At 54.0% G+C, this 15634-nt stretch overlaps 1 protein-coding gene across 1 annotated transcript in view; it reads right to left on the minus strand.

Annotated features, from left to right (window-relative positions):
- LOC125147570 (liprin-alpha-1-like) overlaps positions 1-15634 on the minus strand; it is a 50464-nt gene that overhangs the window by 13990 nt on the left and 20840 nt on the right. Inside the window, exons 2-5 of the mRNA XM_047824662.1 lie at positions 7932-8097; positions 6252-6397; positions 4221-4352; positions 1262-1341 (exon numbers count right to left, since the gene is read on the minus strand). Of these exons, the coding sequence (XP_047680618.1) occupies positions 1262-1341; positions 4221-4352; positions 6252-6397; positions 7932-8097 (524 nt within the window). The remainder of the gene's footprint in view (positions 1-1261; positions 1342-4220; positions 4353-6251; positions 6398-7931; positions 8098-15634) is intronic.

The raw sequence follows: 15634 nt of genomic DNA on the forward strand, positions 1-15634 counted from the left end.
GTCTTCAAGCCCTGGAATGGTGACACTCAGCACACTGGTGTCTTGCTGGCGAGGATCTCCGTCAGCCAACCAAGAGGCTGCTCTGTGCCTGGATCTTCCTGGGTGCTTCTCTCTCCGGACACACATTCGCTGTGCCACCAGTAGTTCCGTGGACAGGGAGGGCCGCTTGTGACTCTACCTGCACTGACTTCTCTCTCCTACAAGCAGGCTCAACAAGGGCAGCCACAGCACACCCTCGACTCTCCCGAGAGCCCCCGACGGCAGCCGCACAGACCCCAGTGAGGCCTGAGTGGGCCTGCCGTTGGAGCAGGAGCCTCCTTCCTGCACCTAAGGGGGCCCAGTCAGCTACTCGAGGCACTGTCACACCAGAATGACTCTCACATGGTACCCATTTCCTACAAAGAAGCAAGCAAACCTTTTAATACCTCGCTGACAATTACTGTCTGCAGGACGCAGCTCACAAGCCGGCTGACCCACTCCCTCACAGGCGACTCACCAACGTCCCAACAGAGTTACAGCGATTACATGTCATTCTCCAGTCTTTTCAAACATATAAGAAACTGCGAGCACTGCGCTAACCCCACCAATGTCAAGGTGACCTTCACAACCATGGCCACGTGTGCACTCCCATGGTGACCCCACTGGCGTTGCGGAAGGGACCATAGCTTCCAGGGATGCTGGGCCGAACCTGGCACGCTGGACCCCTCCTAGCCCCACACCATCACTGCCACACTCGGTGGAGGGAGGCCGCAAAGAAACCCACCCAAACACGAACAGAACTTGCCCTAACTTCCACTCCTCCTCCCATGGCTGTGAGCTCTGTCATGCCTCCCAGTCTCCTGAGATTCCAAACCTAACCTCTGGAATGAGGTTGTACTTCTTCCGCTTGCCAACTACTAAGCTACCGGCTCCCTGAGCTACATCCAGTCACTCTGCCCATTCGGCCAGAGGATTCCTCTGGAAGATACACAGCAGGTGCCAACATAGGTGTTTGTGAGGTGGTTCATGTTAGGCACGGTGAAGGGCAGTGTCCCCCCCAGCCCCGCCCCATCATCAGTTAGCCGGTCCCTGGAAAATGGATCGCGTCAGACTACAACACACTCAGGGTTATTGTGTGTAACTCTGATCCGGTTCGGGTCATACCATAGCACACCCACGGTTCTACTTTGGAACCATGAGCTGGTTCAGGTCATACTGGTGACAGAGGGAAGCCACCCCCAGCCGCATCTCAAACAGATGTGTGAACTGGGAAGTGTCATACCCGTGGTGAAGCGAAGAGCCTCTCACTCTTGCCCGCTTTAATACGGCCCTCAGTGCTTCGAAGTTCCGTAGAAGGTGATCCTGCAAAGCAGCAAATGACAACGACGCTCACTGCAAGCAAGGTTAACTAGTCTTTGCATCAGGAGTCCGTTCAACACAGAGCACAAACTGGTAGTGGCCAGAGGAGAGGAGAGTAGGGGCGGTGGGCAAAAGAGATGATGTTGATTACGAGGCATCAGCATCCAGATATCAAATAAGGCCGTCTCGGGGATGAAAAGCACAGTACAGGGAATACAGTCTGTGATACCCTAAGGACTCTGTATGGTGACACACGGTGACCACAGTGATGGTGACGAGCAAAGAGTCACGTGTGCAATTGTTGAAACCGTATGCTGTCTACTTGAAACTGATACAACACTGTAGGTTCATTAGAAAACAAGAACAAATGGAAAACACTACTAGCATCAAGTGTGCTGAAATGCTGACCATCATAACCACGATGGGTAAATTCAGCAGTTACAAACCCCAAGACCATTCTCTCCAAGAGTCCTCCAGGAAACACCCTGATCACCAAGTGAACGTCCTAAACCCTACTGAACAGTTAGGTCTCAGGCATAGCAAGGTTACAGAGGAGAAACACCGAGCCACTAGGACTTCTTCCTAATTATGTAGAGAGGAGCAGGACTTTCTGGGCGGTGGGGGAATAGCCCTTCTGTGCAATAGGCACGTGGTCCGTCGTGGACCCTCTGCAGCCCAGCCTCACGTCTGCACACGCAGCACCAGGGAGCAAACCGACGAGGAGCTTCGGTCACACAACTAGCCCGTAGGCAGTGCCGTCCCAGGCCGGAGACACCGCCGCACGTGGCTAACTGAGCGCCCAAAATGGGGCTGGTCCCAACCACAGGGGATGGAACTGTGAGATGCCCCGTGGGTTGCAAGGACTGAATGTGGAAAAACATTGTAGAGTAGCTCCTTCATGTCTACACTATTTACATGATACAATAACATGTTGCTTGCATCAGGCTGCATGAAAACTAAACATCACCCGTCTGTTTGACCATTGCAACGTTTTTTTTTTTTTTAATTTATTTTTGGGACAGAGAAAGACAGAGCATGAATGGGGGGGAGCAGAGAGAGAGGGAGACACAGAATCGGAAACAGGCTCCAGGCTCTGAGCCATCAGCCCAGAGCCCGACGTGGGGCTCGAACTCACAGACTGCGAGATCGTGACCTGGCTGAAGTCGGACGCTTAAGCGACTGTGCCACCCAGGCGTCCCTGTTTGACCTTTTCAAACGCAGCCTCGAGAACCCTTGGGATGACACCCGTGTCACCTGTTACCTTCCTGCTGGGCTACGCTGCACTCAACGAAAGGTTTACGTGAACATTTTCGCTTTCGAGCGAACCCCCGAAGGGACTCAGAAATCTGAACCCCATAGGCTGCTCGGCTCCAACTCCGCCACATGCGTGCCATCCAGACTTGCGAGCGTGGGGCCGCTCGAAAGCACAGTGGTGGCTCGCCTTGGAGGAAGTGTGAGCCCCAGAGGTCACCTGCTCCTTTCCAGTCTCAACCGATCACTGAATGATTGAGAGATGGAAATACCTTCTCACGTTGCGTTTCTTATAACTGTTTTTTCAGATTGCCAACTTCTCCTAACAGAGTCTTCTGAGAAAGGTACACACAGTCCTTTAGTGTTGATTCTTTCAAACGTTCCACATGCTAGAGCATGCCGACGTTTCTCTTTACCATAACGCAGCACCACAGACAAGGCATGGAGCGGATGGCCCTACCAACGAACCGGGTCACATGACCACAGAGTGAAATGCTGTCTGTGAAACTGCAGTAACAGCCTTTACTCATACTTTGTCCATGTACAATTTCTTCACGGATCACTGTCTGACTGTAAGTATGACAAGTTCCTAAGTTCACTTGCAGCAGGTACACTGGTTGGTACTAGCTTTTAGGGTCTGTGATGCCTCAGTCACTTGGGAAACCTGACCTAAGTTTCGTACATATACTTCCAATCTCACATACAACTTTCTACCGAAAGGCTGGCCCCAGTGATCAAGGTAGAACCTCACGTGGGGTATAATAACGCACCTCATAATGGGTTTTACCCAAAACAAGTGTGTCGTGGAATTAGCATTGCTCACTGGTGTCTCCAAGTGCCAATCTTAGGGAAGATTCTGGGCTCATCTACAGGGACACAGGTGTCACCAGAACCGGTAGTATCAGGTCCGCATCCAACTGTCCCCACCAGAGCTTCTCTCACAGAGATGGTATGATACTGCTTCCCTCCCGTTACACCTCAAGTGTATCCGTTATGATGGTGTGAGAGTCCAGGCTTCGACTCTTTGCAACCCAGATGAAAAGAGGGAAGGCAGGACATGGAACAGGAGAAACTCTTTTTTCAGCTGGTTAAATGCCTGACAGAACTGCGCACTCCTACCGCTCGTTCTGGACAAAGAGGTAGAAATTAGCTCCCCAGACAAGAACCAGGCTGAAGGTTCCAGCACAGGGGTGGCAAACAAGGGCCTGCCGACCACATCCAGCCACCGCCGGGTCCTCTCAACAAAGGGTTATCGGCACACGGCCCCTCCCCTTAGTTATATACTGCCTATGGCTGTTTCTGTGCCCATCTTTGATTAGCATGAAGCTAGCTTACTCCTTACGTCTCAGTTAGGAAAAGCCTAAAATACTCACTCTCGGGCCCTCCCCAGACCATACTCCTCTTCTAGACAGTGAGACGCACCTTCCCGCACACATACGTCGGGCAGGGACAGGACACTGGGAACTTAACGTAGGCAGTGGGTAACAGCCTGCAGTTTTTCCGCGTGAAAGAATCATTTCTACTTTCTGCAGTGGCTGTTAGCCTCTGCTCCACGCTGCTCCTCAGGATCACAACGTGAGCGTCTCCTCTGTGAGGACGGGGGCACTCAGCCGCTGTCTCTCATGTCCTACCTTATCTTCCGCAGCAGCCATTCTCTCTTTTAGATGACGCTGAAGTCGCTTGTCCGATTCATACAGGAGCTTGTCAATAGTGCTGGACAGATGTTGATTAGTCTCTTCCTTTAGTTTTTCTCTCTGCCTTACCTGAAAGAGAAGACGCAGGCTTCAAGCCAAAGTGCGAACACCGGCTCAGGCGTGCGAATGACCAGCGGTGTGACCCACACGCACGCCTTCCTCGGCTGCCCCTTCCCACGGCACTCTTTGGCGTGCTTGTGCGTCACTGCCAGCACCGACCTAGCGGGGCACAGAAACGCAGGAACCTGCTTCCCAGGGGTCATCACTTAGCAGGTCCCTTTGTTTCTGGGAAACAAAACACGCATGGGCCCTCACGAATGTCCTCATTATTAGCTCTCAGATGGGCTCAGGAGGCAGATGTACATGCAGGAAAGAGCATATTCTTAAGGGGATCAGCTGATCTACTCACGGGAGGAGGAATATTCCGGGGCGGACACAGAAGCTCGGATCTGGCCTCAGGGGGAAAGAAATGAATCCATTGACAAAACCCAAAGATAAAAAAAAAAATCCCCTTTGGGAAAGATTCAGTGGTGAGAAAGACTTTCACCTGTTTTTCGTGAAATTCACACATCTCCTGAACGTTTTGTAATGGAAACTTGTATTTACCTCAAGTAATTTCCGAACGTAACCGCAAAGTTCACGGGGCTGTGTTTTATAGAACTCTCCTCAATCGTATGGTTTAAAAACTTGTTTCTACCGCATATCCTGAATTAACCCAAAACAGAAGCGGCGAGGACAGGCCGGCAGGATTCAGGGGCTCCTGCCGGGCGCAGGGCCGTGGGGGACGGAGTACACATGTGCCCTGCAGTCGGGGGGCCCAGGGAGGAGGAAGAGCCCTCAGGACACACCCGCAGGCTAGGCAATGGACAGTCCCTCCAGCCTCGGGCTTCCTCATCTCTAAGCCACACCTGCTGGCACCTCTTTCCTTGGGAGCAGGCAACAGAAAGCACGACCACCACACCTCACACGCAGCAACGGCCATCACTTGGAAAAGACCCTGGCCACCCCACAAGAAGGGATCAGCACCCAAGTATTTTTCAAGCAAAGCAGCTTAAAAGTGTCCTTGCAATTGTCTCAGTTATAATAGAATCCTTATCTCAACACCTGTCCCTCCAAACTACCATACAGTCCTAAAGGCAATGAAGTGCTTCTCTAAGTAGGTGAGGTCGAATTCTCGGCCCAAGAGGCTAGCGTCTGGTTGTGCTCGCTTGTGTGCATGTGTCATGGCGGGCTGGGGTCGGCCAACCCGAGCCGTCACGCTAGCATCAGAAGCTTCACTCCGCGGAAACTCATGTTTTATGCTCTGACCCTGAGGGCCAAGCACACGAGTTTCTGGTGTAAGTTAAGGGTGAGTGTTTTGAGTTTTCTGGTGAAAACAAAACCTGATGGCCTTGGATGGACGTCCCAAGTTGGGGAGGCTGCTCCCTGCTCTGTCTCCTGGGTGTTTCATGTTGACGTCCGACCAGCTCCCGCAGGGAAAAATCTCAGGGGATTCAAGGGACAAGGGCCTCCCTTTCGTCAAGGCTCGATGACGCTATTCCTCTTCTTAGGAACATCTACCCCGACCTGTGCCTTTACATCTCAAGTAGAAATTCAGGATGTGGGGACCAAGGTCAGGCCCGTGACCTGATTTCAGGACCTCAGTGTCATGTCCTAAGGAAGGAGACCCCTCCTCTAGGCTGCCCTACCCCAGGCCAGTACCTCCGCTTTGGCCAAGGGACACCCACGAGGTCCCGCGTCAACCGTGAGTAGCTGCTAAAGAGCTGGTGGGCACGGTGGGCTGTGCGGGTGCCTCCACCCCTAGGCGGCACTGCCTACGGGGCCCCAGCGTCCAGAGAACATTGTCCACAGGCTAGGAGTGTTCACTAACGTCCAACTTGCACAAGAGTGCACTGTACCCCTGATGGGATCGAGAAGGGGCCTGGCGTCCACGTGGGGAGAAGTGGGAAACAAGGGACCACTCCCTACCCCCACACCCCCAGCCTGCGCCTCATCCTCAATCACTGCCAGGTGCGCGGCTGCTCCGCCCGGACACGTACCCGCTGCAGTTCTTGGTTCTTTTCCTCCAGCTGGGCCTCCATCTGGTGCAGCCTTTCTTCCATGTTGCCACGCCTCTGCTCAGCCTGTGGGCGACAGCGGGGTTAGAAGAGCTGGCTGCCTCACAACACACGCTGTGCCTACGAACGACATGCTGTGAGCGGCCTTCTGCCTGCTCACAGTCCCTACAGGCCTCATGCGTGCCAGTGGGAAACAGTGGGCTTCCTTGCTGGTGACCGGGGGTAGGCAACGGTCTCGTCCCCACCCCGGGTTCTGGATCCTTGGACGGTGCCTCGTCCCCTGGGAGACACGCCTGTCCACTCAGCACGGACAGGAGGAAGCAGCAAGGGGAAAGAGCAAACAGGCGTGCTGCCTTCCTAAGCTGGGAAGTTACTTCCAACAACTTAGCTTTCTCAACAGCACAGTGTCCAAAGACAAAGGGTCGGGCTACACGGCTGACCAGGGACAGGAGACAGGACAGGCGAGAAAAGAATCGGAGACTTGGCATGCAGATCACAAAGGAGGAGAGGCTCTGTTGGAGCCTGGGCCTGTGGGCGCCCAATGCCGCCTGCCCGACTTGATGGCAGCCTTGAGGGCCATTATCCCGTGACGAACCCACCCCCCTTCCCACTGGGACCCTCACTGCACTGGAACCGGTGACACAGAAGCACCGACAGGCTCCCTGCTACAGGTTCCCTCAGCCCAGGTTCCGGAAGGATGGACTGGCTGCCCAGTCATGTGCTCCCTCGTCCTGTGTGCATCACTCGATCCCAGCACAGACTACATCATGTCTGGAAACTACCTCTTCAACTGCTGCCTTCCTCTGTGGGTGGTGAGGGCTGTGAGAGCTGGGAGGGCAGGGACTGTGTCTGGCACGTTCCTCGACTCTATTTGTGGAACCTCCGAGTGAATTCCTTAAAGATTTATTTCTTAAAGGGGTGTCTGGGTGGCTCAGTCAGTCGGGTTCTGACTCTTGGCTTCAGCTCAGGTCATGAACTCAAGGTTTGGGCGTTCGAGCCCTGGGTCAGGCTCTGTACTGATAGCATGGAGCCTACTTGGCATTCTATCTCCTTCTTTCTGCCCCTCCCCTGCTCATGTATGTGCCCATGCTCGCCCTCTCTGTCTGTGTCAAATAAATGAACATTTAAGAATTTTTTAAATAAAAACGATTGTGTTTAAAAGAGGATAGGATATTCTCATTTCTCGGAAAAATTCTATGCTTTCTTTGTTTTTTTTTTCCTTCGGTAAGCTCTACACCCAACGGGGAGCTCAGACTCATGACCCTGAGATCAAGAGTCCCAAGCTCCACTGACTGAGCCGGCCAGGCACCCCTGTCCTTCTCTTGCCCAAGGCTACTATCTTGAGCTTTGAGTCGCTGACTTAAGTCTGAAAAGCAGTGAGTCTTAGATGCAGCCAACGGCAAACAGCACACGTCAGACAAAACCGGAGGGAACAAAACTGGGGATGATGCCTGCCGTTTGAAAAGCATTCCAATCTCAGACAAAGTAGCACCGAAAACAGATCTCAGCTGGTTCGCGGACTTTGGCACGCCGACGTTACCGGTGAGAAATGAGATACAAGAACGGACCGCCATGAAAATGACATTCCCACCATGGGACCCAGAAGGAAACGGGGGCCCCACCTTGCAGAGGGTGGCCACCCTCTGGGCCGGCTCGGCTTCCACCTCGGGCAGCGACTTGGCCTTCCTCGGGGTCTGCTGCAGCCTCCGCTCCGCCACCTCCAGGCGCTCTTGCAACTGGCGGTTTTGATCCACAGTCTAGGAAATGAAGGCAAAGCATCAAAGTGTAGCAAGTCTTCTCTCCGTTTCCATTTTTAATAAAGTGAAACAAAATCTGAATGCAGAGATCTGCTGTTAGTTCTGACCGAAGCCAACAGTTTGGTAGGTGCTTCAGAGTAAACCTTTCCTTTCTGCAAGGAGTCACCCACTGCCTTGGTCCTCCTTTCACTACGCAAAACATGTCTTGCCAAACTCTTTGCTCTTCTACAGTATCTTCAAAGAAGTCTTTCCAAAGACAAAGTTCCCACACATTAAAGAAAACCCATCTTCTGGAGGAGCTTGCTCGTTCTTCCTGACCAGTAAAGGAGAGAAGGGTGAGGTCCTAACCCTTCGTAAACATATTTATACTGCGGTCCAAGGGCTCGCTACATAGGACATTCTGAGGTGGGCACATCAGCCAGCACAGAGCTTCTGAGAGCATGCCTGATGCCAGTTGAGTTCTTTTTGGAAGTGTACCATTATTCAACAAAAACACTCTCCCTCTTGACCAAAAACGTGGAAAACTTCAACGTGGAAAAGTTAGACACGAGATTTTTTGTTAAAGGACTTGTAGGGAAGCCGAGGTGGCTCAGTCGGTTAAGCGTCCACCTTTGGCTCAGGTCATGATCTCATAGCTCATGGGGTCAACCCCGCCTCATGCTCTGTGCTGACAGCTCAGAGCCTGGAGCCTGCTTTGGATTCTGTGTCTCCCTCTCTCCCTCCCTGGCCCTCCACTGCTCATGCTCGCTCACTCTCTCTCTCTCACTCTGGCTCCCTATCTCAAAAATAAATAAGCATTAAAAATATATAAAGTCATTTAAAAATTTTTTTCAACGTTTATTTATTTTTGGGACAGAGAGAGACAGAGCATGAACCGGGGAGGGTCAGAGAGAGAGGGAGACACAGAATCGGAAACAGGCTCCAGGCTCTGAGCCATCAGCCCAGAGCCCGACGCGGGGCTCGAACTCACAGACCGCGAGATCGTGACCTGGCTGAAGTCAGACGCTTAACCGACTGCGCCACCCAGGTGCCCCTATAAAGTCATTTTAAAAATCATGTACAAGGTGAGGTTTTTGCAAGGTTAACGTTTGTTCCCACAGACTTCTTCCACCTTCTGTGTGCATATAGCTCTGTGTGTATATACAGACCGCGTATCATGCTTTAAAACCCTCCAAAATAAATCACATGCTGTACACATAGTATTTCGTGATCTGCCCTTTACACTCATGCTTTGGAATATGTTACGTGCTCTCAAACAGCATTCCTCCATGTCATTTTAATGGCTTCCTAGTATACCACTTTCATTATCATTTTGGGTCGACTGACACATTTGACAAACACACCAGACAAAGCTCACTCTGTTTCCAAGAAGCTGGATGTGGTTTTCCTGTTCAATGCCGGATGACCTGAGACAACCAAGGAAGAGACGTGCGGCTTCCCAAAACACAGGGTCTCACATCCTCACGCCAGACTGTGCTTCTGCCCCTGCCATTCCCCCCGATCTCAGGTACTAACCAAAATGGCCAGCTGCCGACACATTCCCGGCCACTCCCTGCTCCTTTGGAAACAGGGCTAACAGGCAACAGAGTAACGTGCATGTAAGACAAGACAAAGAAGGAATCAAGGAGGGGAGCCTCATAACATGCTTCATAAAATTCGAAAGAATTAAACCCTGGAAGTTGAAGTAACCCCGCTGGTCAACACAAGATTCTAAGATCCTAAAACCTTGACATTGACACTTGGTCCTTAACTTGACTTGTAATTAATAAAAGTGGAATGATGTTGAACGAAACCAATGACCTGTCGATGAAGAGAGTCCTTCTTTGGGAACTCGTTTTCAAGTTTATCTTTGAGGTTGTGCAGAGAGGTGGCTTTGTGCTGTGCCCTGAGGCAGCGCTTCTCAAGGGTAGTGATCCTGTCTTACATGTCTTCCTTCTGGGCCACGGCCTACAGCAGGTATTTCAGAGGGAAAACAGGGAAAGAATTAGCGGACGACACATTAACACGCTCCAGACACAAAAACCGGGTGAAATCCTCATTTTCCAAACAAACAGAAAAGTAGCATCCTCGGGGTACCTGGGTGGCTCAGCCGGTGTCGCTTTGTGAGTTGGCGCCCCGCATCACCTCTCCTTTGGCGCCCGCCGCCCCTCCCCCCTCCCTGCCTGCTAACCTGTCTCCCCAGGGAGCTGCGCTGCTGGGGCCTAAAAAAACCCCAGCCACTGCTCCCTCAGGCCCTCCCCGGGCCAGCAAGGCGGCCCTGCCTGGCTGGCCCCGACCCGACTCGCCCCCCGCCACCCCATGCGCCCACACCCCAGGGCATTTCAAAGGGGCACGCTCCCCACTCCCGGAACCCGGCCAAATCCCACTGCAGTGACTGGAAGCCCAGCCCAGCTTTGCACCTTTCCTGACACACCACCCAAACCCGCACCTGCTCCGAGGTGGGGGTGCGGTGTGGGCGGAACAGGAGGCTGGCGCCGGGGGCCTGGAGGGTGGGGGCTGGGTGGGTGTATACAAGAACCCAGGAGCGGGCCGGAGGGACAGGGTGAAACTGACTCGCATCCGCCACAGGCCTGGGCTCCCTGGGTCCTGGATATCTTCCCTCCCTCGAGCCCTCATCCCCAGGGACCCTGGCATTTCAGGAGGCCCAGCTAGGGTAGCGGATTCGGGCTGGTGATGTTGTCTGGGGGTGTTGGGGACTCTCGGGTGGGTTTGCACCAGTTGGGGGAGACGGGAGGGAACGGCCTGGTGGCTGGCTGCGCTCGCCCTAGGGCTGCGGAAGAGAGGCCAAGAAGGCAGCCAGGCGGGCCCAGAAGGCACAAGCGCCCTGATGCTCCAAGCTCGCTGTCCCCACTTCCCAGGGAGCAGCCCAGCGTGGTGTGGTGCGGACCTGCGAGGTGCCTTGCGGCGCGGTTCAGGATGGAAGCGGAGGCGGGCGTGCAGCCAAGCCGGGAGCAGCCTGCAAGAGTCCCGGGATTGGAGAACGCCGGGGCTGGCGCCAGAGCGCGTTGCCAGGGTCCGTTTGCGCGGCCTCTGCCACCCGCCCGGGGCCCGGGGCCTTGGCCCGCGGCGGAGGGCGGCGGCAGGCAGGCAGGCAAGCGGGCAGGCAAGCAGGCAGGCGCGTGCATGGGTGAAGCACAGCACCCGCTTGGCTTGGGACTCGTGGAGCAGGCTCTTGAAGGGCCCAGCCAGCAGCCACTGGCCTGTTCGGCCTTACCGGCCAGAACGCGCCCGACCCCGTCTTTTCTGGGAAGCTAAGCAGGGTCGGGGCTGGTTCCAACTTGCATGGGAGACGGCCTTGGGAATACCGAGTGCTGTAGCCTTCTGCCTTTTAAGCCTGTGGCCTCCATCACCTCTCCTTTGGCGCCCGCCACCCCTCCCCCCTCCCTGCCTTCGACCCTGTCTCCCCAGGGAGCTGCGCTGCTGGGGCCAAACACACCCCAGCCACTGCTCCCTCAGGCCCTCCCGGGCCAGCAAGGCGGCCCTGCCTGGCCCGTCCACGCCCCGCCTCGCCCTCCCGTGCCCACACACCCCAGGGCACTTCGAAGGGGCACACTCTCCACTCCCGAAACCGGGCCAAATCCCTCTGCAGCGACTGGAAGCCACAGCCCAGCTTTGCACCTTTCCTGACACACCAACCAAACCCGCACCGGCTCCGAGGGGGGGTGGGGGGGGTGTGGGGGAGCGGTGTGGTGTGTGGGCGGAACCGGAGGCTGGCGCCTGGGGGCTGGAGGGTGGGGGCTGGGTGGGCGGATACAAGAACCCAGGAGCGGGCCAGAGGGGCAGCGCGACCCCAGACTCCGCATCCGCCACAGGCCTGGGCTCCCTGGGTCCTGGACCTCTTCCCTCCCTCGAGCCCTCATTCCCAGGTCCCCTGGCATTTCAGGAGGCCCAGCTAGGGCAGCGGATTCGGGCTGGTGATGTTGTCTGGGGGCGGTGGGAACTCCGGGGTGGGTATGCACCAGGTGGGGCAGACAGGAGGGAACGGCCTGGTGGCCGGCTGTGCTCGCCCTAGGGCTGCGGAAGAGGCGCTGAGAGCCCCGGCCGGGCGGGCCCGGAAGGCAAGAGCGGCCTGATGCTCCAAGCTCGATGCACCCACTTCCCAGGGAGCAGCCCAGCGTGGTGTGGTGCGCGCCTGCGAGGTGCCTTGCGGCGCGGTTCAGGATGGAAGCGGAGGCGGGCGGGCGGCCCAGCCAGGAGCAGCCTGCAAGAGTCCCGGGATTGCAGAACGCCGGGGCTGGCGCCACAGCGCGTTGCCAGGGTCCGGTTGCGCGGCCTCTGCCACCCGCCCGGGGCCCGGGGCCTTGACCCGCAGCGGAGGGCGGCGGCAGGCAAGCAGGCAAGCTGGCAGGCAGGCAAGCAAGCAGGCGCGTGCACGGGTGAAGCGCGGCACCCGCTTGGCTTGGGACGTGTGGAGCAGGCTCTTGAAGCGCCCAGCCGCAGCCCCTGGCCTGTTCGGCCTTACCGGCCAGAACGCGCCCGACCCCGTCTTTTCTGGGAAGCTAAGCAGGGTCGGGGCTGGTTCCCACTTGCATGGGAGACGGCCTGTGAATACCGGGCGCTGTAGCCATTTGCCTTTTAAGCCTGTGGCCTCCGTCACCTCTCCTTTGGCGCCTGCCGCCCCTCTTGTGTCCCTCTCTCCTCAAGGATCTTGGCTCCTGGGGAAACACACCCCAGCCACTGCTCCCTCAGCCCCTCCCGGGCCAGTAAGTTGTCCTGGCCTGCTCCGGCCCTTTCAGGCGTGGCTGGCACATCCCACCGCTAGTCAGATGGGGCATGATCCCTGGTACCCGCTCCCCTTATCAGGCCAAGTCTTTCTGTTCTGGCTGGACACCACTCCCCAGCTTTGCAATTTCCCTGCACACAACCCACAGGTGCAGGGTGGAGGAAGAGAGGGCGGGGCTGGGGTCTGGGTAGGGGTTCGGATGTTGGAGGTTTGGGTTCGGGCGCGTTTATACAGGGACCCAGGAGGGGTGGGAGGCGCAGGGAGATCTCAGATATGGACTATGCCCCAGTCCTGGGCTCCCTGGGTCCTCTACCTCTGCCCTGCCTCTCAGCCCTCATCCCCAGAGCCCCTGGCAATTCACAAGGCCCATCTAAGGTATTGGGCTTGGGCTGGTGAGGTTCTCTGGGGACGCTCGGGGCTTCCGTTTGGCTTTGAGCCAGGTGGGGCAGACAGGAGAGAATGGCCAGTGTTTGGTTTGAGCTAGCCCTCTTGGTGGGGAGGAGGGGCTGAGAATCTGCTGGGTTGCAAGGCAAGGCTGGTCTTATGCCCCTTCTTCAGCGCCCTGGTTCCAAATTAGCAGCCTTCCTTTTTTTTATGGGTTTGACAGAGGTGTGTTTCCTTCCTGGGGCAGCCAGTAAGATATGTACTTTTCAGCCCAGTGATAGAGTGTAAAGTTTCAACTTGTAATGGTTTGTTGAAACTATCGATTATTGGACGAAGTGAATTATGTCAGTCAGAAATATACAAGTACCATGTAATATTGTAATCATTCATGGGTTAGAAGTAAAGAATCACCGGAAATAAGAGAGCGAGGTCGTGAGGAAGAGACAAAGTGAGAGAGTGAGAGCGAGTAGAGTATCAAGTAACAGACCCTACTATGGTAATAGTTTGATAGTACTAGAGGGAAGGTGGTTGCTGGGGTAGTTTTCGCACCACGTGAAGGAGATTGAAATGTGTACCTGCAAAAATGCACACTGGGTAATATTTGGACCCTGAAACTACTTAACTCTTTGTATTAACCTTTTGAAATCAAAGAGACTACAAAACATGCAATTTGAAAAAGAAACAAAATGAAATGAGTACCTGTCCAATCGTTTAGTAGGTGAATTACATGAGATTGTAGTTATGACACCCTTGCCAGGACTGCTGTGGCTTCGGAACTACGTTGGGGGGGGGGGCACATGGGTGGCTCAGTGAGTTGAGTGTCCGACTTGGGCTCAGATCATGATCTCGCTTTCTGTGAGTTCGAGCCCTTTGTCAGGCCTTGTGCTGATAGCTCAGAGCCTGTGTCTCCCTCTCTCTCTGCCACTTCCCTACTCATGCTGTGTCTTTCTCTGTCTCTCAAAGATGAATGAACATGAAAAACCATTTTAAAAAAAGAACTACCTTAGAAGAAGTTACAATGTCCTCTAAGTCACATTGCGTAGAGACTCCTCTCTTTCCCGTGCAGAAATAGCAGTAGTTGTGCAGGTATTGAAGAAGAATGAGGATGACAATGTCTTACAGATAGACAAAGGCAGCTTACCAACGGAAGGTTAGTGGGAAATACTCCGTGCGTGCCATCCTGGGCCTGTAGTTTTGACGCTCATGACGCAAGTCAAAAACAGGTTCATTTTGTATGAATTCCTTTAAAGGCCACCCATCCTTCCTCTGTGTCCAGCACTATATCTTCATTAGTGACCGGGACAAAATGTGATCTGTGCCCATGTGGAGATCACTGCCAATGAGGAAGACAGAGGTGAAAAGGGGGTCCATGTGGTTAGTAGGGATGGGAGACAACAGCATGGGTCATTGAGAGCAGAGATCTGCACTTCAAAGGAAACTTCCTCCGAAAGGAAAACTTGGCAGGAAGGTCTTGGAAAGGAATGAATTAGAGCTTTTGGAAAAGTGTGTTTTTATATTGAATAAAAGATGTGTTATCATCTCACCTGTGTATTTATTCCTAGAACGTAGGTTTAAAGTGGAGGGGATCGGGTATCTCTCTGGGAATTTGTCTCACCAAATTATAGCATTGTGGCAGAAATCTGCTAGGCCTCTTTAGTTTTTCCAAGGACTTCTCTATTCCTGTGACAATCAAGTCATTCTCTTTGGAAACCTCCATTGGGTCCTCTTCCTTATTGACTTTCCTTAGATTTTGAAGCAGCTTAACCAAACCAGGTTACATTTGCCGGTAGCTTTCCGTGTTCTTTGCATAGACAAAATAAGGCTGATGAAGGAAATAAGAATCCTGGCATTCAAGGGCAATCACAGCCTACACTGTTTTTCTACCTTAAGCATTATCTTCAGAGAGTGGAATCACAATGTGAGTTTGGCTTTTTTGTTGGGCAAACTGTTTTGTTTCTGTTTTTATTCTTATTTTCATTTCATCTGGGTAAACCCTACTTCGTATCTTTAAATATCCATTTACATTGGTTTTCAATTTTTTGTTACCCTACTCCTCATAGGGAAAAAGCTTCACCTGCTGCCAGTGCCCTTAACGGTACACATCAATGGGAACAACAAGTAGCCATAGAAGGGGGAGCGCTTGTTGACGTTGCTTCTTTAAAAAGTCATAACAGGGGCGCCTGGGTGGCGCGGTCGGTTAAGCGTCCGACTTCAGCCAGGTCACGATCTCGCGGTCCGTGAGTTCGAGCCCCGCGTCGGGCTCTGGGCTGACGGCTCAGAGCCTGGAGCCCGCTTCCGATTCTGTGTCTCCCTCTCTCTCTGCCCCTCCCCCATTCATGCTCTGTCTCTCTCTGTCCCCAAAATAAATAAACGTTGAAAAAAAAATTTAAAAAGTCATAACAGGGAGGCTGCACCAGTTTGTATTGTGAC

This window comes from Prionailurus viverrinus, chromosome D2 (assembly GCF_022837055.1).
Source record: "Prionailurus viverrinus isolate Anna chromosome D2, UM_Priviv_1.0, whole genome shotgun sequence".
Lineage (NCBI taxonomy): Eukaryota > Metazoa > Chordata > Mammalia > Carnivora > Felidae > Prionailurus > Prionailurus viverrinus.